Source organism: Parasteatoda tepidariorum, chromosome 8 (genome assembly GCF_043381705.1).
Source record: "Parasteatoda tepidariorum isolate YZ-2023 chromosome 8, CAS_Ptep_4.0, whole genome shotgun sequence".
In the NCBI taxonomy this organism is placed as follows: domain Eukaryota; kingdom Metazoa; phylum Arthropoda; class Arachnida; order Araneae; family Theridiidae; genus Parasteatoda; species Parasteatoda tepidariorum.
Window position 1 is genome coordinate 61,372,156 of NC_092211.1, and position 27,644 is coordinate 61,399,799.

The 27,644-nt window shown below is 29.7% G+C and overlaps 1 protein-coding gene across 1 annotated transcript in view; it reads right to left on the bottom strand.

Moving 5' to 3' along the window:
• The window catches only part of LOC107449428 (protein turtle), a gene marked incomplete in the record, with an annotated part of 296,335 nt that overhangs the window by 49,005 nt on the left and 219,686 nt on the right, over positions 1–27,644 (bottom strand). Inside the window, 1 exon segment of the mRNA XM_071184085.1 lies at positions 3,783–4,118. Within this exon segment, the coding sequence (XP_071040186.1) occupies positions 3,783–4,118 (336 nt within the window).

Below are 27,644 nucleotides of genomic sequence, written 5' to 3' on the forward strand. Positions count from 1 at the left end.
TTACTTTGCGCACTGTACATAAATAGAAAGAAAATCCTATTGCAACGATTAACACAATTATGAAAGGTAACAGTTATATAATCGTATAACAATAAAAAAAAGAAATTGAAGATTTTTTTGTGAGATTACGAAATAGAATTTTAAAAAAAAATAAACAAAGGGCTAAAAATTAACTAGCTGTAGATCGTACAATTACATAAAATTAAGGTAGATAAATATAATTTTGTAGCTAACTCTAGACAATAATAAATTTAATAATTGGAGGCACTATTTTAAGTACCAGAGCTCCTTTTTTTACTTAGGGGAAAAATTATATTAAAATCAAAAACCCTGTTTTCACTTTATCGTTAATTGAAATTTTTACTGAGCTCTTGGTCAATATCTTTATCACTTGTTCATGAAACAGACATTCAAGTTATTAGTTTAAAAACATGAAGGAGACCTCACTTTATTGCATTGGCCTAAACAATCTCCAGATCTTAATACTATTAGGAATTTATGGGATAAAGTTGAAAAAAACCATCCAACATCTAGATCATCAACCATTCAGTCTCGCGCGATTGGAAAGTAGGTACTATTCTTATATAGTCTCAGATGCCACAAACGACCAATCGACAATTAGTGGAGCCCATGCCAAGCAGTATTACGGTTTCACTTGTGACCAAATAAGGTGACCAAATGAGATATTAATTTAATGCTCGTAATAAAGCAGTTGCATAGTACATATATCTAAAGCAGTTGTTTTTTAATTGAATGTATTTACTTCAACTCGTTTCTGATTTATATACATTTAAGTACTATTTAATTACTAGGTGGTAAGTACCATTTCCTTAAAATGAATCGAAGAGATATAATGAATACAGATAACAGAATCGATAAAAATATCTAGCTCAATATCCTTAATTTCCCATTATTGATTGCTTTTCTTCTACATTTGATACAAATTCATTTCTTTAAGTCACACATAAAAACTAAGGAGAAAAAAAAAAAAAACTGTAATTGCCTGTCACCATTGCAAAACGATCACATTCTCATTTTCGCTTAATTCAATAAGATTTGTTTTACAAATACTAGAGTATATTGATGTCGTCAGAAACGCTTTTTTTTCTTCCCCTTTTGCTCGGTTGAATATACATTACACAGAGAAGATAATCGAATGTTCGTTATACTAACAAGTACTTCATTTAATTGGATGCAACCAGGCAAAATATATTTAAAAAAAATTTCGTTCTTACTTCGAGCTGCTAACAGTGTGTCATTATTGATGGTAAAAGGATGAATTCAGTTTTTTTTAGAGTGATGTGATTCGGTATTGTGTGTTTTGCACATTTGAAGCAAATTTTACTCAGCCTGTAATTGCAATTAAAAATTAACTTTTTTAAAAATTTTTTAAAGCCAAGACATTTATATGTTTCGGAGGTGAAAAAATAATGAAAGGTGCTTCAATATAAAAGTAAATAACAATGATCTCGAGCTTTTGACCTGCTCTACTTCCATTTAGAAAGTATACAGCTGCTTACTACAGCTTATTCTGCGAGGCAATATCTTCAAACAGATCATTTTGCTTTTAATAAAAGAAATAAATTACATAATTTTTGAGCTATAATTCGCTGTATTTTATAAGATATTAATGATAATTAAGTAATTCTGGTGAGTTTTAAGTGAAAATTTATTGCAGTTATTTATAGACGTATTGTTAGAAAATATGACATGGTTGCTAGATTTAGAAAGAACTCGCTTTTTTGGCAGTTCCGATTTGGCCTCTTTTTACTTGTTTATTACTGTTGCAAGCCGTGCACCATCTTACGTTAGTGTTAGCATATTGTTCGAGAAACGAGATTAAGTTCATTTCACAAATTATCATTTAGGTTTAAATTTCGAAATTGGTATATTGTTGACAATGCAAAAATTGTTTTATAACGATTATTTTTTACAAATGACGATTCTTACGTTTCGAAATGACAGGTTCTTCAAATGACGATTCTTATAAGGATTCTTTTCTAAATACAAATAATAAATCAGGTAACAAATACACGTAATGCAAGAAATACTACTACAGAAAGTTTCAAAGCACAATGATCACGTTGTGAGTCAAAAAGCTTCAAAATACACCGGAAACAGTAACCCGGAAGTGGTTCAGACACTGGTTCAAATTCATAAAAAAGCATTAGCAGTGAATGTTTATCTATCTCTAAGCTACAAGAATTCGATATTACTTTAGCCCCCGGGATCTTTAATTTTTCAATGATAAAAACTTAACTAAAATCATAAATTTATGCAATTTAAAAAAAAAAGACTTCTGTCCAGGTAAAAACATTTTAATGTTATGAAAAACGTTATTCTATGTTGTAGGAAATTACTTGTTATCTAATTGGATTAGCATATAAAACAAGAATTATTAAATTTTGATCTTGAACTGTAGTTAGAATGAATGAGGGCAAAATTAGAGCAAATATGTTCAAAAAGCACTTTTTTTCGGAACTAATAGAAACGGTTGGAGAATTTGAAGAAATAAGAAGATTAATTACTTCACTAACTTAATGATAATAAAAAGTAATTTTTAGGTAACGCTATTCATTGGAAAAAATACTGCAAAAGAATTTCTGGAGCTTCAAATTCCGACATTCTAAAAGCAAATTACAGACGAACCGCTTGTTCAATAGGGCAAATTCAGGGAGCTGAATGTTGTAAAATTCTTCGAACATTTTATTTCTTTCACACTCTAAAATTGATCTTGATAAGGTTAAATGGAGGTATCCCCGCTTATATAAAAATATCCCTCCATGTTTCTGTTCAAGAGGGAACAATGCCGTATTCCCTCTTAACCCTTCACAATGAATACTTCAAAACATAGTTTGCACATGCATACTACCGAATTTAAACATGCAATGCTTCATGTCAGTAAATCCTGGTTCATACACGTTATACGAAACATGGATTAGTCGTTATATGAAACATGGGTTAATTAGTACAGGTTATAGTGTGTTTGACTGTATGGCATCAAGACTAAGGTTTATTTATCTATTGCAGCAACATAACATTGAAATGGACTACTAATTAATTCTGCATTTTGTGACGTAGCTAAGTTAACTGTTAACCGGGCATAAAGCAAAAACGTATATTTTTTCCTCATAAGGATAAGGCCTCATATCTTTGTTACGAATATAAACAAAAACCGGTTCTGAAACATGCAGAAAGGTTTTCTCTTTCTCAAACATACACACAAGGCAGAACTGATTACGCAATAGATCCAATTGGACATATTTCCTTACTTATGAGGCAAATATAAACAGTCAAAACGAAACAATTAAGAGGCTTGGCCCCATTCGCGTTGAATTCTCGCCGTGCATTTGACAGATTACCGTCATTCTGATAAAACACTTTTACTAGAAGCGCTTGTTCATTCTTCCTCAATGTCATAGAGGATAAAGATTATTAGGGCAATAACCTTTTGGCTTTTTGTAGCGATTTGCATAGATGCTTTTTGCACGTAAAAACGCCGTCTGTGGGACAAAATTTGAATTATTTTTACTGCAGATATCCATTTCTATGATACCTATAATTATACGAATGTACGTATGAACCAAGTATATATGTACCAAGTTTCATCTACATCCGTTGACCAGAACAGATTCTAAGTGGGTGTAACTTCAATTATAGCTACCAGCATCAGACCTTGTACTTTCGATTTCATCACAACAACAGATATATACTTTCGATATAACAGATATACTTTTGTATATTATAGATGAACTCTCTTTGTATATTATAGATATACTCACCGTGTACATCAAGATGCACCCAGGTGCCATTCTTGGGGGAATCTGGAGGTCTATTAAGGAAGTACACTTTGCACTCGTACCAGCCCTGGTCACTCTCATGCACATTGGTGAGGTTGAGCGAGGCTTGGTGGGCAAGTGACACTCTACCCTCGTAGCCATCTCCGGCATGTGGAGGATAGCCATCGTACCAGATGTAGATGGGAATTTTGATGCCTTGCTTCTGCCACTGGATAACATACGGCACCGGTTTGTTTTCGGGGAACTCGAAGGCACAACGTAAGATCACGTCCTCCCCGATCGTGGCAGTGAAGTGTTCTGGATCATCCTGAACGTAACCTGAAGCAAAAAGAATTAAATAACTTTTTGAAATTTAATTGGTATTCACTAAATAATTAGTAAATTTCACAAACTGTACTGTATTTCTAAATTTCATTATTAGTGTTAATAATTATGTATCCATACGATTTGATTGAACGGGTAATAAAACATAATAAAAAATAGATAAATAAATAAATAAATAAATAACAGTTAAATCATAAAAAAACCAGACAAACAGAAAATTGGACCAAATTTAACTGCAAGAGGAAAATTGTTTTAATATGATTTATGAAAGAAAAATGTAATTGTATATTGAAAAGAATCAAAAATCAAATCACCAGATGATTAAGGACGACCTACCAATTTATCCAGATGATTTCAAAGCAATAAATAAATAAAAAATGAAAAATTTTTGGAATTTTATAAAAGTGCGATTCGAAGTTAGAACAAATATTGTTATATAATCCTATCCATCAACATTTCAAGAGATGAGGGAAACTTACAGCATATTTTTTTGACATTATTGAATAAAATATATTTGTGCGACGTATTATTAATGTTAAGATCATATACCTCGATATTGATGTACCACATAATTTTTGTCATTAAATAAACATGTTCAGATAAATAAATACTTGCTTTAATTTTTACTTTATAACCATTGAAATATTCTAATTGTAAGTTTTGGACATTATTTATTAAAATTTATATTTTGTGCTTGTTAATAAGTTATTTTTGTGTTTATCTTTATCTTCTTTATTAAGTTTCTACATAAAAAGTCGTGTAAAAACAGCGTCATTTTCATGTATAATTTTTTTTAAATAACGAAATTGGGTTGTATTTTGTGCAGAAAGAAAAGCAGAAGAAAAATAGAAAATATATTCTTAATTAATTGAAAATAATTTTTTTTATAATGTTAGAAAATACTTGTATAATTTTCAGGAAAAAATCGATTTAAACTGGTAGTAGACAAAAAAAAAATGAATGCGTATCTCAGTAAAAGTCTTAAATATGTTAAAAGGGAAATTTAAAACAAGCAGAACGTTTCAAATATATGCAATTTTTATTCTAATCAAAGGCAGTATAATTCTCGTCTTTTTATTCTTCTCATTAGAAATGCTTTTGCAGTACTAATTTATTCAAATTCTTTTCAGGATTTAATCGCCTGAAAGAAAATGGAACACTTTTCCTCCGAAATAAACGTTCCATAAAGCACTGCATCATTCATTAATAATTCAATACAAAATGAGACAAGCAAAGAAAAAACAACACAAATTCCACTTTGACCTGTGATGCAACAACACGAGAAAGCTTTTTTCTTCCAACCATCCTTTCCACGCTTGGCCACGATTTCCTTGCAAAGGCAAGAGAAGATGATTCGGAACGAGAAATGGAACGAATAGGAAAGGAAGAGAAAAAGGCTCCAAAAAGAGATGCTGCTTTTCTATTGATCTGCATCAAGATACGATGGACAGAAACGAAATGAGGGAACGAATGGAGAACTGGTCACTAGCACATCCACCCCCACCAAGAGCCTGCTCTCCCTTTAAGGGGGAATCTCTTCTTTTTTATCTCTCCTTTTCGTTCGATTCTTCTCTCAAGAGAACTCAGAAAGGATGGTCACAAAATAGAGAAGGACGAAAATGTTGTTGGTCGAATGGTTAGATTGGGTGAGAAAAGCCAGAAGAGGAAAAAAGAATAAAAGTAGGGGTATAGCTTTGGGCTCTTGAATTAAGGGATTTAGAATGGCACATAGTGGACGCTCCATGGGATTGAGTTGTAAGGAATCGGGGAGTGGGGTCAGGACCAGTGGTAAGGTTGAGGGGCGTATCACTGAAGAGAAGTTATTATAGTAGCGGGACAAAGGGGTGATGTGATGACCTGGGAAAGATTCGAAAATTTGCTACCTGGTGCAGAAGAGCACTCATTCTATTTTTATTTACAGTACCGGTAGGTAAAGATAAACTGAGAAAAGGTCTAGTGGAGGGGGGATTCGAATTTATGTTTTTCTTATCGAATTATTTGGTTTAGGAAAATATAGAATACTTGTGTTTTCGACTAGACCTGAAAGCATTCGTTTGGGAATTTTTACCAGACGATTTGAAGAATTACATTTTTATTAGGTCGTTGAAGCATAAAACAATTATTTTATGATTACATCAATAGTTAATTTAGCTAAATGGCGTGGCTAGAAGCTAAATTTAAAGTAATTGAATCATTTCGTGGGCTTTGCTTAAATAATTTATAAGTGGAGAATTTATTAGATCAAAAATAAAATATATTTTTATGAATTTGCTTTATTCAATGTATATTTTATAAATGTGTTTCATGTCATTTTTCCCAGTGGGCTAAACTAGCTTCCTGCTCTTGATGAATTTACATAATTGTACCGAAATAATATATGCTACGCATTCTAGATGCATAAAAATCAGATGAAAATGATGACCAGTCCGAACACTATCTTTGGACCGATAAATCACTTGGTATGATTCAGTTTCTTCACATGACAATCAAGATTTCTTTCATTATAATCAGCACAAATTTAATAAACGATGCAACGATATTGTTTACCTGTAACATATTTCTGTACCCCTAATTTAAAGTTATTTACCTGCAATATTTATTTATCATCATGTCATATTACGCTTTTGATTTTGATTATTATTTTTGAAACCCAAATTGAATTTGTAAAACCCAAATTGGTGTTTCTTTATTATAAAGTATTCATATAATAGCCTCCTATAGAGTAAACTTTTTTTTGTTGATAAATATATTTAAATATATTCATAAACTTATTAACCGTTTCACAATAGTCAAACAGTAAATAAGCTATATTTACTTTCATTGCATGTTTTGCGTAGAAGTGTGCTTAGTCAACGTACGCAATTAACATAATGAAATCAAAATTGTAAAAGCAATATTAGGAATTAACTTTTCGCGTTACTAAATTATGTCATGGGTGAAAATATGTGATGACCAAAAAGAAATCCTAACACGTGATTGAATATAAAGTATACTCTTTCAAAGGTAGCACATTTTTTGTTACAGCAATGACTTTTTGAAGATTCTAAGTAATGTTCTTCTCAAAACCACAATTCCTTAAAAGGATTCTACAGAAAATCGAACACTGTTCACTTTCATTAAGGAAAAGTTTAAAAAAAATCCGGAGAAATTTCCCGGTACAGAGTTTATGAAGCCCTCTCTAAACTGTTCTGACGATGTCGTTCGAAAACAAACTGAAACGTTTAATCGGTTTTCATCTTAAGGAGAAGAATAGAGATATTTTTTCCTTATCTTTTTGTTATAAATAAACGATTTTGCATAGAATTCTTATGTTTAAACTTTTCATTTTAATTCAAAATGATTTATAACCCTGCACCGACAGTAATTTTTGTCACTTTTTCATCAAAATAAAAGTCCATATAAAATATACATATAGAATTGAGAATTTGATTGGTGCATTTAAAGTAGAACGATATCAAATCACATTCAGTAGGAATGTTTCCTAAGTTTTTAAAAATTCTGAATTATATTTCATCATTCTTTAATATTTCAACTTTTCGTTGTGGTTTAATTTTCTTTTATTGTGGTTTGATTTTATGAATGAAATATTTAGAATATTGATAAAAGAGTTGTTATTAAATAAAGAATAATTAAGCATTAAGAAGTCGTCAACCAACAAACGACATACTTTACAAAACACTTCATTTAGGGAGAGCTTTAAAAGCTCCATGTCGTAGAACAAATCCAGTGAAAAAAACAAACATTGTTAATAGAACATAAAATTTTAAATGAAACATGAAAATGTTTCATTAAACAAAATCAAATTGTTTTCCTGCTTTACTTCCTGAAAAGAGGAAAATATTACACATTTTATAAGGAATTTAAACCGGGCACTCAGCAATTCCGGGCTGTGGTATTAATTATCCCTGTCCCTTAATTGAAATGACCTTGAAACTCATTGCAGGCTATATAGAATCCCTCAACTCCAAATCGTCTATAAGTAATTCAATTTGACGTATATATAATTTTTAAATTTTCTCCAAAAAATACATTCTACAAATGAAATTTTTCTGAAAAAGAACCAGCAGATCCCTGATAGAAATCAACACTTCAATTTTTAGAGACATTTAAAGGTATTGCATGTGAACAAAAAGAAATGAAAACATAAGATTGATTGGGTGAATTGTATACTTTCAAATGAAACACATTCCTTGTTACAGCAAAGGGCTCTTTCCGGATTCTAAGTAATGTCCTTCTCCAAAGCCACTACTCCTTAAAGGAATTCTACAGAAAATCGAACATTGTACACTTCCATCAAGTGAAAGTTGGAAGAAAAAAAATATCCTCCAAAGTAGTGATATGAAACAACTTAAAATTGTTTTCCTACTTTACTTCCGGAAAGGGGAAAAATTGTCTCGGGAGCTTCGAACCGAGAATGCAATATCCTGAAAAGAGAACAGGAAAATGGCTAAAAAAAGAAAAACGTTTCTTCGGTTAAATAGAGAAAAAAAAGCGGCAAGTTAAGGGGCCAATATACACTCCAGTAACACGGAGGAAGACACTCACCCAATAACAAGGTCTTTCTAGAAGGGAAGAAGAGGAAAAAATCATTTTAAACGTTATTGATGAGGTCATAGAATGGACCTGTCCAAGTACTGAGCTGTTGATGATAATCTGGGTCAAGAAAAAGAGTGGACTAAATCTTTTCACGAAGAATACCGATTTACTTTGGATCTTTGTACTTGAATATTCTATCATTTAAAGTGTGGCTATAAAAACAGGTATGATAAATAGTTACAAAATTTATAAATTCAGTGCAAACGAGTTTATATTCTGTAGAATGTGATTTAATATTGAACAAAGTTTTTCAACGCTGTGAACATTTCTAGGAAAAAAGACTAGAAAAAATTATGTTAATTTAAAAATTTAAGGGTCAAAAATATTCTATAATGCATGCTTTATAAGATGTTAAATAATAATTATATAGCACAGTTTTCCATACAAAAAAACAAGTTTGTACATTATTGATGAGGACATAGAATGAACCAGCCCAAGTACTGAGCTGTTGATCATGATTTGGGTCAAGAAAAAGTGTAGACTAAATCCTTCACGGAAAATACTTTGGAATACTTTGGATTTCTGATGCGCAGTGAGCAAAATAAAATACGGACTACCCTGAATAACTTTTGATCTAATGATCGGATCCTCCCCGTTCCAGGATTCAATCTTAATGGTTCGAGGGAATGACCTCAAATTTGCAAATTAATTAGCGCAGACGACATTTTAAGTTATTAAATATGACACAATAAGGTACTTTCTCTGAATAAACAAAAAAATTCTTTTCGACGAATTCGGATTTTTGATCCCCAAAGTATAGGGGGCAGCCATAATCTGGAAAATATAGTCCCAAAAGTATGGTTAGAAGAACGGTTCTATGTTTGAACCCCTTCATGTTCCTTTTACTTTTGCGTACTTCGCTATAGGGTAAACTAACCAGTGAAGGAACACTACCCAGTGAAGGAACATTTCATACATATTATTAAAAATAAGAGTTTGAAAGTTTTTCGTTAGATTGATTGGCAACAATAGCTTACTGCCAAACAATAGGAAGTCATCTAGCAGTGTTTTGGATTACCTGATCAAATAGACTTCTCTGGAAAAAAATTTGAATTTATTATTATCTCTGCAACACCTTGTTTCTTTGAAAAAATTATAAGGTGAGTGTTAGTATTTATATGTTTGAAGTGGAATTAATTGCATGTAATAGTTTTATTTTTCTCACTGTGAAAAAGAGAATTCAAAATATAGTTATTGAAGTTACGTTTTATTTTTTTAAGCATCGTAAAGTATAATAAAGTACGGAGATAAGGGGGTGTTTATTCACTGGATCACCAAACGATGAAAAACAAGCTTGTTCCTTTTGCTGGTTTTTTTCTAAGTTAATGAAAATAAATGATAAACTTTAATTTTCTTGAACCTTTAGTGATGTTTTTCATCAAAAGTATGTTAAAAATACAAAAAACAACTTCCAACCAGTGAGGGAACAGGCATGTTCCTTTACTGGGCATAGATTTCCAAGTGAATGAACAGTATGTGTTAATATGTTGAAACTTTAATTTTTAATTCGAAAAAAAAGTTAACATTTTCTAAGTATTTATATGTTATAATTTCAAGAATAGGCTTTTTTTAAAATATTTTTATGGCTTATAAATTCATAAAGAGCATTAAAAAATAACCAAAATTAAGTGTTCCTTTACTGGGTGTTCATTCACTGGTAAGAGCTGTTCCTTCTCTTGGTTTTCTTACTACTTGTTATTTGAACCTCCAAAACTTTAAAACAATATTATGTAAGTTCTCTACAATTTTTTTACATAATTTGCAATTAGTAACAAATATGTTGACACTGTCATTTAACTAAAATTACGAATTTTGAAATTAATATGATTTTTTAAAAGACAAGCGAAGCTTAAGTGTTCCTTCACTGGTTAGTTTACCCTACCTCGAGAACTTTTTAAGCAAACTTTAAAAAAAAAAATTGGAACAAAATTATAAATTCGTTTTTTCAAAGATAATTCCATGCACAAAATAATTTTTAATATGCATTAATTATTTCTCATTATTTTATTTAATAATAGTCGAAAAAATTTTGAATTGTACTCATTACATATTTATATTATTTTCAAGAATGTAATTTTACATGGCAAAATACAAAATTTGAGCGAAATCCCTCAAATGGTTCCTACGAATTCGAATTTGAAAATAGTCGTATTTTTAAAATTTGATTTCTCAGGAACTATTCGACTGATTTTGATCAAATTTCATATTTTGCCATGTAAAATTACATTCTTTAAAATGATGCAAAAAATTACCTGAATGTCCTGTCATTTAAAGTGTGGTTTTGAAAACAAGTATGATAAATATTTACAAAATTTATAAATTCAGTACTAAGAACATTTCGATGAAAAAGACAAAGAAAATTATATTAATTTAAAACATTACAGTTAAAATTTAGTAATGCATGCTTTATAAAAGGAAATGTAATAATTGTACTGTACAAGATTAAATAGCTTTGAACAACATTGATGAGGTCATTGAATGGTCCAGTTCAAGTACTGAGCTGTTGAGTATTATGTGGGTCAAGAAAAAGTGTGGATTAAATCCTTCACGGAGAATACCGATTTACTTTTGATTTCTAATGCGTTTGAGTGTTCTATTAATTAAAGAATGTTGATGAAAACAAGTATGATAAAGATTTACAAAATTTATAAATTTAGCACAACTGAGTTTATATTTCGCTGTGTGTGATTTTATATTGAATGAAGAATTTAAATTCAGTAAGTATTTAAATTTCTAGGAAAGAAGGAAATGAATAATAATTTAAAATATCATGGTTTTAATAAAGAATAAATGTAATAAAAATATTTACAATGCATTTACATAGCGAGAAATAATAATCTTGTAATGTAGTTTCTCCCATTTAAAAAAAGAAGAGAAAATAGCTTCTAACGTTATTGAAGAAGTCACAGAATGGACCTGTGTAAGTAAAGAACTGTTGATGATAATCTAGATCAAGAAAAAGCATGGACTAAATTCTTTTCGAAGAATACAGATTTACCTTAGAACTGGGATTTTTTTCTACCAATCTAAAACAGTGCTTTAGCACATTTTCATCACTCTTCAGGTACTTTAGGGATTATTTGATTCAAGAAAACTACTCAAAGTATTTCTGGAAATAGTTTCTTTTAAAGTTTAAAGAGTTTGTCCTATTTTTCAAGTTATTGAACTGAATGTTAAATTTTTTTTTATGCAGATGGGCTTAACTACTGAATGAAAAATTTATATCTATCAATCAGTGTTTTCTCTCGGATTTCATGCTCATTATTAACAATACTTATGACATTGTTGAATTTACTTTACCTATGAAACGTTGAAATTAAATTGCCCAAAATTTATTATGCCATTAAAGACCTCTTTCAATAACATTGCTACATCACTTAATATTGTAAACAATACTTTACTCTTGAAATTTTTAGATGAGTTGTCTCGAAATTATCAGGCCGTTATTTCAACAATATGTCTTACAATACTTCACTCAATTATTTGTTCATAGTTAACAATACTTATGCCATTGTTGATATTCCTTTACTCATGAAATACTAACATGATTTAACCCTAAAGTTATTAAGCTATTAAAGACCTCCTCTCTCATTAGCATCGTTACAACATTTTAATATTGTAAACAATAGGGGAGAGGGGGGCACATGTGAACAAATTTTTTTATTTCTTCATTTTTCAAAAAATATCATCAACTTTTCATAGTAAAGAAGTCCATATGTTTAAATAGTCTTTTCTTCGTCTTATGGAATTTTTTGAGATTTTTCAATAAAATATTTCTTTACTTTATAATATTTTAGAAAAATGACTTCAATTGTTCACATGTGCCCCCATTGGGGGCACATGTGAACATGCCTGGGGCACATATGAACAAGATTAAAAACACAAAGCAATCATCATATTTCAAAGAAAAAAAATCATTATTATTACAGATATAGATACGCATTATACAGAAGGGGTTGTAGCTTACTATGTGAATTTAAATTGTACAACAGTACTGTCAATAAGAAAATAATTTTTCAGCTGTACAATAATTTTTCCGTTATTGGGTTTTTCGCACCTTCATGTTCCAAGGGAGTTGTAATTTTTTCTTTCTTCTCTAATACTCTTTTATGCTTTTTTTTTCCATTTTTTCTATCTTTTCATTTGTAGCCTTAGCAATTCTATTTTCTCCGGTGTATCAGCCAATATGCGTGATGCGCGATCAACCGTTTAATAAAAAAAAATTTTTTTAAAGGAAAAAATTATAAATTTATTATGGAAAATTAAATAAGAATAATTTTAAATGCATACATGTTTTTTAAACTTATAATATCATGAGGATAATAATCTTAATACTATGTAGGGGCACTTGTGAACTGTTCACATCTGCCCCAGATGTTTTGTTCACAAAAAAAAAAGAATAATTGTCATAAACTTACCTGAATGTTCATATAATGGTCTGCAATAGTTAATTTTAGTTTATTAGTTGATTTATATTATGCTTTCACTTGAAGAAGTGAGTGATTATAATATATACAACACCAGCTGATACAAAGAAATTGTCAGAATAGAACAACAAAATGTCTCATTGTTCTGAAAGTTTTTCAGAGAGGTAGGACTAGTACTGCCATCAATTGAAAATTTTTCGAGATTTTTTATTTCAATTCATATTGGTAAAACATACCATGTTCACATGTGCCCCCTTCTCCCCTACTTTATACGTGAAATTTGTAGATGAGTTGTTTTGAAATTATCAGGCCGTTATTTTAAAAATAAGTCTTACAATACTTCACTCAATTGTTTGTTCATAGTTAACAATACTTATGTCATTGAAGTTATACTTCTTATGCGACTTCCAACAAGGTTGCGTTAAACGTTTAACGCTACATTTTTAGTGACCGGGAAATCACGTGGTAGGATCCAGTTTTCCCTCATTCATTTCCATATTGTTTTGGTTCTCACTAGCATAAAAATGATAAAAGTATTGTTTTTCTATAAATATTCTTTTAGTTTGTTTTGATACATATATAATTTAATAGGATAGTAGTTTTTATTTTCAAATTTAGTGGATAACAATTGTAAGAAATGAGTGAAAACAATCCCACGGACAATGCGACGGATTTAAGGTTACGTCAAGGTACGTCTCTTGTGAATATCAATTGATTGTTAGGTTTTCTCTTCTGAAATTACATTATGACGCATTCACATACATTATTAATACAAATACATTTTTAAAGGGCGAGACGATGAGGCAACCACAAGCACTGGTTCAAGAGGTCCACGAGGGAAAAATGCACAATATTACCGTAATTACAGAGCATGGAAGCGAGCGGAGCAGGAAAAAGAGTCGTTGAATAGAACTAGTGATCCTTCCACGACTGCTGATTCTTCTACAATTAACATCGCAGGTTGCGAAGTTTAACTTCTTCCGCGCGGAGGGACTCCACGGACTATTTTTTAATATTTCTTTACTCATTAAACGTTGAAATGAGCTAACCCTAAAATTATTAAGCCATTAAAGTACTCTTTCATTAACATTGTTACAACATTTCAATATTGTTAACAACAATTTACAATATTGTTAAGATTATGATATTAACAAAGGAGTATATTACCGATGTATAATATTTTCAATCCTGCAAACAAAATCATTTGGCAGCTATTTAAACAATAATTCTAACAATACTTCAGTTTCAAAATGAAATGTTACAAAATTACTTATTTCTCAGAAAACATACCGAATTTTAGACATACCAAGGGTAATTGGTTAGAAAGGAAAACAACATTTTTAGGATAATTCAAAAGAGGTAAAGTACCCCATAAAAACACATACACACACTTTTACTTTACTTCAAAAACCCAAGCTCCTTCACACCCAAAATATGCGAGCATACTTGTTTACGAGAGCTATTAATATCTCGAGAATATCGCATCCAAAAAGTGAATGATATTTCAAATTAAAACCCTCTTTTCTCTTTATGTTAGCGAAGGGAGAAACCGTAAAATGTTTCGATAGGAAATACTTTGCCGTTTAACGAGCACCCAGAGGATTGATGGCTCAGACCGGGTTCTCGCTCAGATTCTGCGCTCCATAGTAATATTTTCGATGTGTAATTTATTTTGGATGTTTGTTTTTATTTGAAGCGTTAACGATTCGGCAGCTTTTTAGTTCCTGCTTTATTTAATATTTTTTTCCCCCTACTCCATGACGTGAAGGATGTGACGTAAATGAGGTGATGACGAGAGCAAGAAGAGAATGTTGGAAACGACGCCCATGGCAATTTCGAACCTTAGCTAATTTGTTCAGTGTTTCGCATATTTTATGTTAACAGCCGGAGGCCGAAATTGACAAGATGCAGCGAATTCCATCCTCTCCCAAAACTGTTTGGCCAAGGGATATTTTCAATTCTTTTTAATCAAAAATAATTTTTTTTTCTTCGTATAAACAGTTTACTGAATAGCAATCAAGATTTTTTTTGTACTTTTGAAGTTGTTAGATTTTGATACCATAAAAAGCAAATTAAAACTGTTTGTGTAATTAGAAAGATTAAATCTATTTTTTTTAAAGAAAAATTAATGAATTTCAGAAAAATTATTTGCTCAGAATAAACAGTGATAACGATTATTCTGTGTAGTTTGATGATTGTTTTATTTGAACTGTGGTTGATCGTAATACTAGCTAAGAAACAGGATTTTAGATTCAAGATCTAGGAGCATAATTCTTAATTTCATTACGAAATTTTGTCAAATGAGAATGTTTTTATTTAAAATATATTCTTATTCACTATTATTTTATTTTATTATTAGTTTGTTTATTTATTTATTTTGAAATACATTATTGTATAATCCACTTATCCACCTATATGGCCATGAGATATTTGTAGTTCTTTTAATAATTTTTTATTTATTTATGAATAGCTAATTGACTAGAAAAAATAGTAAGCCTTTTTTTCACATTTTCGTATTTGCTATATTTTGATATCGTAAAATATTTGAGTAAATTACACTTTCTTATCATTTTTTTCCCCCAATGCCCACCTGGAGAATGACTTACGTCATACGGGCATCTGAAGGTCAGATTTGTTGGTCACTCTTTCAGGGGCACCATATGAGGTGGGTCAATGTTGCTCCCACAGTAAGGACAGAGATAGTGCAGAGAAGGAAAAAACATCCATGCCTTGCTCGGGATTCAAACCCAGAACCTTTCTGATGCAAGGGCAGTTCCCTAATCCCTACACAGGCCGGTCAGCACTATCATAAAAGATAATAAATTTCATAAAATTTTTTTAAATTTTCTTTCGAAGAATGGTATTTAGTATGAAAATTGTTTTAGTTGGAGAAAAATAAATTGCAATGTTACCTAAAATTGATATACAAGATTCCAATTCTTATTTTACTGTTAGAAATTTCTCGAAAAAAATAGTTAAATAACAATTTATTTAACTTTTATTTTACCATATTCACACAAAACAGTCTAACAACCATAAATAAGATGATAATCAAACTGTTAACTGTGAGAAAAATTGTTTATTAACTGCTTTCACCGAAAGCGGTTAAACAGTCAGAATGTTATCTCACTAACTTGACCCACCGCATGAAGCCAATTTAGTTCCCTGAAGATGAGTGCTTATTATAGTCGAGAGGGCTAATATGTCAATCCTATGATCTACAAAACGGGGGTTCGAGTCTCAGCGTCGGCACCACAATTTTTCCATTCCCTTCAACTCATGAAGTGTTTCCAGTGTCCTGCAGTCCCCAATTTGTTACCCCGGGCTGTTAAAATACGATACTTTCATTCACGCATAGATGACAGCACCATAAAGTTGCTAAACTATGTCCAGTTAACTTTCTTTTTTACAGTTTTGAAAGTATGCTTGTTGTAAATGGTAAAAATACAGTGCACAGTTTTGTATTTATTGTTTTTAACCGTACTAGTCGTAAACGATTTAAAAAAAGTAAAGATAAAAAATTTTCTACACCGTAAAAATTGAATGGACAGACTGCTGCCAGTTAGTTTATCTTAATTTTAGAATAAAAATACTAACAGTGTTTGAGAGTGCGATTTTTTTTCCAACTAAGGCATAAGAGCTTTGAATGATAATATATTGCAATATCAAGTTATTTATTTCATTAAAGTTATTCATTTTCTACAAAATAAATTTTGCGATCAATTTTATATTTTTAAAAGGTCATCGAAAGGTTTAAATTATACTTTTAGATTTAATAGATAGCAGCAATTATGTTTATTTGTTTCTTTAAATACTACCGTTTTTTATGCTTGTAAATATATATACCACTTCTAAACACTATATGTTTTATTAAATTGCTGATAAAAATGACATGCGTTAAAGAAATAACGTATTAGTGAGATTTTGCTATGAACTGCATTATAAAAAGCTTTTATAAATACTCTGTTCTCAGTTCTCCCTTTCCCCTATTTATAAGTATTTTAAAATAATTCTTTATGAAATAATAGTTAAATATTAATTTACAATATAATTATTTTATTTCATGTTACAAACACAACGTTGAATAACCGATCCAATTTTTAGTTTACTACTGCAAATGTTCAACTCCATAGCCTCGTAATTTTAAAGACAACCCTGACGACAAGGGAACTCCTGGATCAAGTATTGAGAAAAATTTGTCTTCGTGGAGATCTTTTTGATGGAACTAACCCACATTTGTATTCAAAGGAGAGGAAAACTACGAACTTTTCATAGATGAAGGTTGACATCAGGGCTAAAGAGAATACAAGGGCTAGTTCACTCCGCTCTTAGAGCTGAAGCTACGATTTCCCTCCTCATGACGTCACTGTATCTACAGATCTCGGAGATCGCAAGCAAAGATATGATAACTTTGCATCTTTCTCTTGTAAAAATAAGTTAGACTTTTTCTGGTTATTAGCCTTCAAACTTTACGTAATTAACACATTATTTCCGTTCATAAACATAGTTCAAAAAAAACTTTCTTGGTTATTATATTAAAAAAATACCATTTTAAACTTATAAAAATGTTTTGCTAGTTGGTGAAAATGACACGATAAATACTTTATTTTAAAAAGTTCAGTTTTAACTTTAACTATTAAGAAAAATGAAGGCATATATCGACACTTTTTTTATCTACATATTCTTTTATAAAGATAAGTTAAGTTAAATTTAGAATCCCTGATTTTAAAATATGTCGTTAATAGCAATTTGTTCATACTTAATCATTAGGAAACATCAACCTTAAACGCTAATTACTGAAACAAAATAATAATTTAGGTTCATAATGACATTAGAAATTTTACAATTGTTTATAGACATTTAAATTTACGATGATATAATTTATAGATATTTAAATTGAAGAGAATATAATTTTTAAAAAAAATCATAAATATTTAGAATAACTACATTAAAAAATATGTTATGAAATTAGGAGAATTTCAACTATATACTATATATTTTATTTATACTTTTTACTTACATTTTAATTTTCTTTGACTTTATCTATTTTTTAATTCTTTTCACCTGCCTTTCTTTATGAAGTAACGAGGCGGTTTCTATTTAGATAATGAATTTTTATAAAAGTTCTTTACGACAGAATAAACGTATTGCTGTTTTATATTAACTGTGTCATTTCGGAATCCATTCTTTACATAGTTGTTCATTTACTTTAGGGAACACGCGAAAAATTATACTTTTTCCTTTTGTTTTTATATCAGAATTTTTGCAAGTTGCAATCGCGCAAACTGGCATTTCGATAATAGTTTTAAATTCTTGTAAATTCACTGCAAAAACTGAGGAAAGTCATTATAGAAAATAACAAATGTCTTAGAATATCTCGCAAAAAGAAATGATCCAATATTAGTTAGAGCTAGTAAGGCCAAACGCTCCGTTCTTGAAGTAAAAGTGCGAGCTTTGCGCCAAAGTGACGTCACTAGAGTGACGTCGGAGGATCGGCGCGGCAAGAGATACTTCAAAGGAGTGAACTAGCCCTTCTATTCTCTTTAGCCCTGGGTTGACATGGTCAATAACTATTCTCTATCTCTACATTGGTGACCTCCGGACGTGATGTGAACACGCCTACCTTAGGATAAACGCCCACTACAATTTGAACTCGCCTACTTTGATGGATGGTTTACACTAAACAGTTGACTTGCTACTTGTGACTGCGACATTATCCACCTTCTCGTGCTGTTACTACTCAGTTTCGATCACACACAACGTATTCACTCGACTGCTAATGGTAACTCAAGAGTGACCTCGACCGTGAACTTAATATAGCTCTCACGTTCAGCACTCAAAAAGTACGGTGATCTTAACACTGTTCTCCCCGCTTCTCACAAAACAGCAATGAATCAACTAGTGGTATTCGTTCATCGAATTCTATCACAGATACAATTCTGGTGGAGGTGTACTGTAGTGTATCTACAACTACAAAAATATAATTCCAATTCACTAGTATATAAGACATGTTAACTTGATTCTATGGTGGGGTACCTTTTCATAGATGAAGGTTGACATTGTAGATAACAACACTCTCCCCACAATGTGTATTAACAGTGTAAATATATATACATGCAAATATTCTATGAAAGAAAACTGAAGAACTGAATATCCTATTCAGAAGCTGAGAAAAGGTACCTCGAAAAAGTTCAGTTATTGCAGTATTGGTATATGCCCTACCGACTCCCCTGAAAGAGTTTTTGACTGTTTCTTATTATCTCAGTTTTTCGTATCAAATATTGAATATTTATCCATTGTTGCTGAAAAATGTATTTTTTTATCGCTATAAATCTCTATTTTATAAGCGCGCGTTTGAGTTAATGTCAGAAGTAACAAAAAAGGGAGGGAAGATGTCGCCAGACATAAATTTTAACACTTATATTAAAATTTTTGAAAATAAAAAAATAAATGAATTCAGGAAATGATTCATATCTTTAAAATTCACTAAATTTAAAAGTGTTTCTACATGAAGCTACAATAATTGTATATTTTGTTTATAAAATATGCGTTTTTGTGATTAATACAGACTTTCTCAGGGTTTTTTCGTAAAGCGCCTATAAGCGTAATGAAAATTTAAACAAAATAACAAAATAACTTGCGTTTTAATATAATATTTAAAATATAATTTTATTCTAGATTATTTAACTAGGCTAAACTCTTTCCCAGAGAAACCTCTATTTATTCGTTTAAAACTATAAACATCTAAGAATAAGACAAAATACATAGTTTATCGTGTCAAAATAAATACAATAAATAGTGCCATTTATCTTATTAACCTAAGCTTTTGAATCAATATTAAGATATCATTTGATAACCTAAAATTGCTGCATAATCTTTTAAATTAATGTGTCTCATAAACTCTAAAATAAACAAACAAGTTATGAAAGGGATTATTTATTCAAAATGCTACATTTACTTAAACTGTTTACAAGAAATATCTGTCATGAATTTCCCTTCTCCATGAAGTTCTTAAAACAGCCGTAATGCAACCTCTTAAATGCATTTTGATAGAATCTTATCGTAATAGTTTGTTTAGATTATATTTTGTAAATAAATCCAGCCATGGAAATGAAACGACTTGCTCGTTATCGGATATAAATCCTTGAGAAAATCACGCGCGTGCATAAATTAAATCCGGGTAAAGAGAGATGACAAGCGCCGAAGGGGGATATCTGATACAGAATGTGATAATGTGGATGATGATGTCATCGATGAATGTATGCAGTTGTTATTAATTGGAGATTGCAGTAGTCCGTATGAACGAGATATTTTGATAGCTTCAGTTATTTCAGATCCTTCATAGAGATACAGGTACTACGATTTGCCAAATCTGGAACTATGAAAATCGAAAGATATTAAATTGAAACCTTTTGATGAAAATCTTCATTTATATATGTATAGTGAAATTAATTAATTAAGATATTAACATAAATATTAGATTAAATCTTTAATTGCATCACTACCACATTGATTTTCCCCTCTCGGCCACAGTAGTTTTTCTTTTTCAGTTTTTCATCTTTTGTTTTTTCGCTCTCGGTTACTGTGGTTTTTTTCTAATTTTGTTTCTCACTTTTATTTTTTCGATGGCAACTTTACTTTTTATATTTTAAATCATTTTTGTTACTGCTCATTGACGTCTGGCAAGTCTTGAAAATGGATGTCAATTTTTGAGTGCTTGAAACATGTCGACTTCTATTTCCAATTTTTTTTTATTTTTGAAGTGAATGTTTTTTTTTTTTTAAATCAAGTAATATCAATACCGCATCAGTTTCTTGGGATTATTTATTTAATTAAGAGAATTATGACGACTATATTTAGATTTCACTTGGCAAACAAATTGGCTTACATTGCTTAAATTCTACTTTTACCGCCATCAACCTTAAAACTAATTTTTTAGAATTTGACTACGCTCTTCATTATATTTCTCTTTAAATAATGTATACGACTCCTAATACATTGTTACAGAAATTATAATAATAATAATAATTTAATTTTAAAAACACAATTAAGTGTGGTAATTATAAGACACCGGACTGTTTTAGGTTAAATAATTTTTATAAGCAAATTGTCTCAAAATCTCGTCAGAGGTCGATCCAAACAGAAATTGGAGATGTTTTAAGCCGCCAAATTCAAATCTGTAAAAATGACCCCTTTACAAAATCCATAAAATTTGAAAATTTATAAAATTAAATTCATGAAAATTACACTTTTACGAAGTTTTATTTCATGAAAGTATTAGTATTTTATTAAATTGTTCACGTCTGTTTTTAAATACTTTTGATATTAATCTTAAAATCTCGCAACTGCTAAAATTAAATTTTTTTTACAAGATTAAGACATTTTTATAAAATGGGCTGCTGCACATATAAATGCGTCAGTGAGTCAAGTTATATTGATTAACTGAAAGAAGATGCATTTACAAAGCTTTGATGTGAAATCTCAACACAGGAAAATTAAAACTGTCTAAAATCTCGAAGGAGGAGTATAGAAAAAGAGAACAAAAAAGATTATTTCCACGGAGATCTGAATAAAAACAGAAGAATGCGATCCTCCAGGAAAAAAAATCGCTCAAAAATCAATAGTTAATTTAAGTGTTTTATAGCACAAAAGGAATTTTTGATTAAATACTTGATGACAAATAAGAATTAATCCCATTTCCAAATTTTCAGTTAATTATATCTGATTAAATTACGATTTGACTAAATCAAGCATAAATCGAAATAAATTATTTTCTCCGGAATTAATTTCTCGTATTTCGTCACTTGTAAAATTAGGAGATAATTAAATTAAATTCATTCGTATTTCCCAGATAAAATTTCCTACGTTTGATCTTTTCCAGTCTTGGACCGACATTATTCAATACATATAAGATTGCAATAGAGTTAAATTAAAAAAATATCAATTTACATTGAGCATTTACAGAGACGTTTTTCGACTACTTTTTCTTTAATTAAATAATAAACACGATGCATCCTTGATGTTTTCTCTTTTTTAAATTTTCGTTTGAATCTTAATGTAATTAAATTTAAAATTGAAAGAAATTTTTGTGTAAACCTAACTGTACTTTAGCGGTATATTATAAACAAACGAGATTGCTTACTTTTTCAAATTTTTTCGTTTTCATATAAAGAGACTGACATAAAAACGAACTGAAAAATAAAGTCGAAAGCACATATTTTTAAGGAATAAATTTGTTGATTTTTATTTTTTAAAAAAAATCGTTTTAATCTAATTTTAAGTGAAATCAATTTCATAGTTATATCTAATCACACTCGAATTACACAATAAACAGACAATATCGTTTTCTTTTTCTAAACTTTACTTTTATGAAGAAACCGAAGTAAAAACAGTTATATTAAGAGAGTAAGGTCTAAGCGCATTTTGACTTTTTCTTTCTTCCTTAAAGCTCGAATACTTTGATGCGAAAAATAAACTAGCTTTGCCGTTTCCTGCGTAAATAACAAAGAGTAGAATGGGGTAATTACATTTTTGAATCTTCAACAACGGCAGTGAAAAGGTGAAAAGGAAAAGTGATATAGGGTGAAAAAGAACAAAATTATGTTATTTTTCTCGTTTCCTTGTGTTAGAATGTTAACGAAGATAAAAGAAACGACTGTAAGGTGTTGTTTGATAACAAACAAGCAATTATACATCTTTATGAAGCTAAAAAAATTATCTTTCGAAACAGGAATGTAGAAGATTTCTTTTCTTTTTATTATCACTGAACGCAGGAAAATAGCTAACAAAAATGAGTTTTGTGATGTTGCAATGCGTATAATAATTAAATTGTTTAATATTGCCAAAAAATTTAGAACTAACAAAGCTTATTAAGATGATGTGTAACTCGAAACTTTCAGAGTAATTTTATTACCAAGTTTTGAAGATCATATTTATGAACGATAGCAAAATAACGAGCATAACTATCAAAATACATAATCATAGCCATTAGGGAAATGAGAAATAAATATCATTTTGAAATATTAGAAGTTGTAATTTTAGGTTTTATGGCATAATTATTTAATTAACATAATTATTTAACATATTATATAGCATCATTATTTATTCTATAAGACTAGTTTTCTTTGAAATTGATCTCTGCTTAATTTCTTAAGTCGAAGCATACAGAATTTTATTACTAATATTTTCACTTAATACCTTCCCATTTTGAAGCAAATGTAAAACGATATATATAATGTAGAAAGATGATTAATTTCAAAATATTGTGTTAAAGCTTTTTTTTTTCTATAAAAATTGTTTGATGACAACCGAGCAAGTATTTTTATTTAAAAAAAACTATTATTGAAATATTCCTTAACACATAAACTGAAAACATGTTAAAAAAATGGGTTTTTTTGACGCACATACATGCTCAGAAAAAGTATTTTTAACATTTAACCCCAATATTAATACCTTGACGCCCGGTGGCTGAGTTGTAGTGCTTCGCGCTCCCGTGCCACAGGTCCTGGGTCAGCCTTTCATCTCTTCAGTGGGTCGATAAATGAGTACCAAGCATGCTTGGGAACAAACACTGGGGGTTCCGTTTTCGGCTGACCACCAGACCGGAACATCTGCTCTTGCACCCCACAGCCCAAGGTGAAGAAAACTGAGATGGGCACAGTAGGCCTTGGCCCTCTACGGGCTGTCGCGCCGCCGAGTTTAGTATTAATACCTTAATATTAAACCACGATAACTTAATTCAGAAATAATTTTGTTTACAAGAAGGAAAACGGACGAATGAAAATTTTGAAGACTACCAAAATGGGAGCTAAAGCTTGAAACGTTTAGTCAATATCATTGTCAATTTAAGCAATAAGTTATTTTGAATCGCATATTTTAGTAATGAGAGTCTGTTAAAATTACATTTATTCTAGAAACTTGATAAACCCCTTTTTATTAGCGCATTTGGTATTTACTACAGGTACCATATAAAAGAATGCCACAATGGTACACATTACATCAGTAGGATGAAAGATGGGAACGGTAATAACAGAGCAGATTAAAATCGAATACTATTTTTGCCATACTTGTCTTTTATCCCATTGATGAAGATGTGTCATCGTGACATCGAAGGGCTTATAGAGTTTAAATAAATTTTTACTGTTTGTCATTTTAAAACGTTGTTTTTTAGGAAATTTAACATCAAAACAAAATTTTAAAAATTTCCATATCCCGGGAAATTTTTTTTTTCTGTTTAGGTTTCTAAAGCTTTCCACCAATCCTCCCGACGTGGATTAATTTTAGCGTCGTTGAAAAATATTGTACATAAATATTTTAGTTTCTCGATCTATCAATTGAGGAACTTAAGGAAAAGAAAAAAAAAGCAAAAGAAAAAATACCGTTAGCATAATTAACTATCATTTAAACTACTATCCTTAACATTTGCTAAAATAGTCTACTCAAAAATTTCAGTAAGAATTTTCTTTCAAATAAACAAAAAAAACAAAAAAAAAAAAAAACACTTTAAAAATATATAAATGAAACTCAAATCATAAATTATACNTTTAAAAAAAAAAAAAAAAAAAAAAAAAAAAAAAAACACTTTAAAAATATATAAATGAAACTCAAATCATAAATTATACACCATCAGAAATAAAACTCTAATTTTTGATGATCGTAGAATTTTTTTTCTTTATTTATAATTTTTGACAAAAATATTTTCCACGTAATCAAGTGAATTTTGATGACACACTTACTGTCCAATATTTGATGAAACTGCTTCTTTACTCGTGTGTCATTTAAGTGCATTCTGGAAGTTCTCCAAAACTTTCTATCCCATTTTAAAGCTATTAGCTTTTTATGACGGGATTATATAGGGTTTAGGTCGTGCATGAGTTTAATTTGTGAATAATTTTTCAGTTATATATATATATATATATATATATATATATNTACTAGGGGGCTAAGCCCCCTGGTCGTTGCCGCTCACCAACCCCCGTGATTTCTTCGCAATAATTGTCTTTTCTTGTCAGAAAACAGTTTTTCTACTTAAATTAAAATTATTCACTTAACATATATGTACTAAAAGGAATTCTGTTTGCTTACTCTTGTGCTTCTACTTCTCCTGTTGTCCAAATATTACTATCTATTAGTATTATAAACATTTAGATCTCTTGGCGAACTGAAATGATTTTTCGAAGTAATAATTTTTTAAAAGAACATTTATATTCTTATAACATTATATTGTTCAAACAAATTTGATGAGTTTTTTAATATACATGTTAATTTGCATCTAGCATTAGGCCATATGCTTTTGGAAAAATTCTTGTCTTCAAACAAATGGAAATAGTTATCTTCTCCATTTGAGGACGGGTTAACACGGAGCGTTTTCCAGGAGACAGTTTCGTCAAAAATAAGGAAAATGTCATGAATTATGAGTATCTATTTTTACTGGGTAAATGGTATAGTTTTTTTAAATGTAATAATTTTTATTAAGGCGAATAATTGCAATATGGAATAAACGAAAAAAAGAATGTTTTTCATCATGATCTATTAAAATGAGACGATTATTCATCGAGCAGAATGTCTTGATATACTATAGTTGCTCAGTTAAGCTCCAATGAAGGGTTATGACTTTTCTTTAAAGTAAAAGATAACTTGACCCTTTAATATCAGATATTTTCATGTCCGAAACTTTTAATTGCATTCTTTTCAATTACACATATACTTCCCTATATGCAACTTTATTTAATAAAGCTGAATATACTATATTACATCAACGAACTAGTCTAAACACGCGTAACTAGGGCAAATTGTCAAATGGACGGTGAATAATTAATTAACCGACGTAGTTTATAGAAAAATCAAGAAACTAATAATGAACTTTCTTTAGAGGGCTCATTAAATATGAATTAAAAGTTGAACTTTACAAAAAAATATTTCTAAAAGTATCGTTCATTTCATAATAAAGGGATTATTCCTAGACTAATAAAAATGGAAAAGAAAAATAACTATTAAATCTCAACTCATCACGGTGATCAAGCAAACTAACACTGATGTCTTGTTTGTAACATAAATTTGATGTATTGGTTTCATAAAAATGTGCGATAATTCTTTTTATCTACCTCTAGAATTATACCATTTATTTCTTTCAAACTATTCTTTAAAATACTTTTATTTTATTTTAAAATGTCTTAAAGAACAAAACTCTTTCAACACAATAACGCGTTTAGGTTATAAATTCTCACAGTCGATTAATTACTCAACGTATCGTATCGATTCTTTATTCGACAGAGTAAAAAACTTCAAATTCCGAAAACGAATTTGATTTATGTGAACGAAATGAGAAATCGTTTGCTTTGAGCGATTAAACGAACATTAAAAATGGAAGAACGAAACTGAAAGGTTAAAAAAATCGTTTGCAGTACAATTGATTTTATTATTTGTATAGAATATCAACAGATGATAGAAATGAAATTTTTTATTTATTCCGAGTTTTTCGAAAGTTAAATATTTGCAGAAAAAAATTAAAAACCTTTATTAAAAGAGATTTCGTTTACTGCAGTAAAAAAAACTACTGAGATCTCAATAATTAATTAGAAAACGTGAGAACTAAACTTTTGCTTTCATTACTTAAGCAGACGAGAACTGGAAATACGGAAATACAATTTTTATGTAACGCAGCTCAAATTACAATTTTTTGAAACAAGGAATGAGTAACTCGTAATCTTGTATTTCAATTAATTAGGATAACTACCTCGTCGTTGAGACAATGTGACATCAAGACTTGTTCGGACTGATTTAAAAAAAAATTGCTGTCAAAGAGACAATTTAATAAACAAAATGAAATAAATGTGATCTGATCTGAATTTATTCTCCTAAAAGTTTATTTATTTTTTCTTTTATGGAGCTATAACTCACAAATTCAAGATTAATATTTAATAAATATTATTCGATTTCTATTCCGTTTTAATGATTAATAAAAGCTATGATAAAGTTTTATATGAAATCTGGTATGAAGTTTCTGTTATTTTTATTTTTTAATTTTTAAATGAACTTAAACTTTTATTAATCCAATGCAAAGGGACTCAACATTTATCACTGTACAATTAGGAACAGTTTAAAACAGCATTGCACAACAACAAAAATGTATTGTGAAACAAAACAATTTAATTTAAGTTTCAAAAATTGCTTTTTTTTTAAATTGAAAAAGTTAGAAAAAACTTTTTTTTACAAAATTGAAAAGAAGTTGTCGTTTTTTTTTAAAATTATTTAGACAGTATTTTTTAAAAACAATAAAATTCAAACTGAAATTTGTTTTAAAAATTGCATTTTTTTATGTTTCAAAATTCTTTTAAAGTATAAAATATTTTTTAAAATTCTTTTTATCTCTAACAACATTGAAATCGGAACAACAGTTCGCAAAGAGGGAAACATAATTATAAAAAAAAATAATTCATTCCTCACAAGAGCTAAAGCGTTACGTATTACATCAAACGTAAACAAAAAAAAAAAAAAA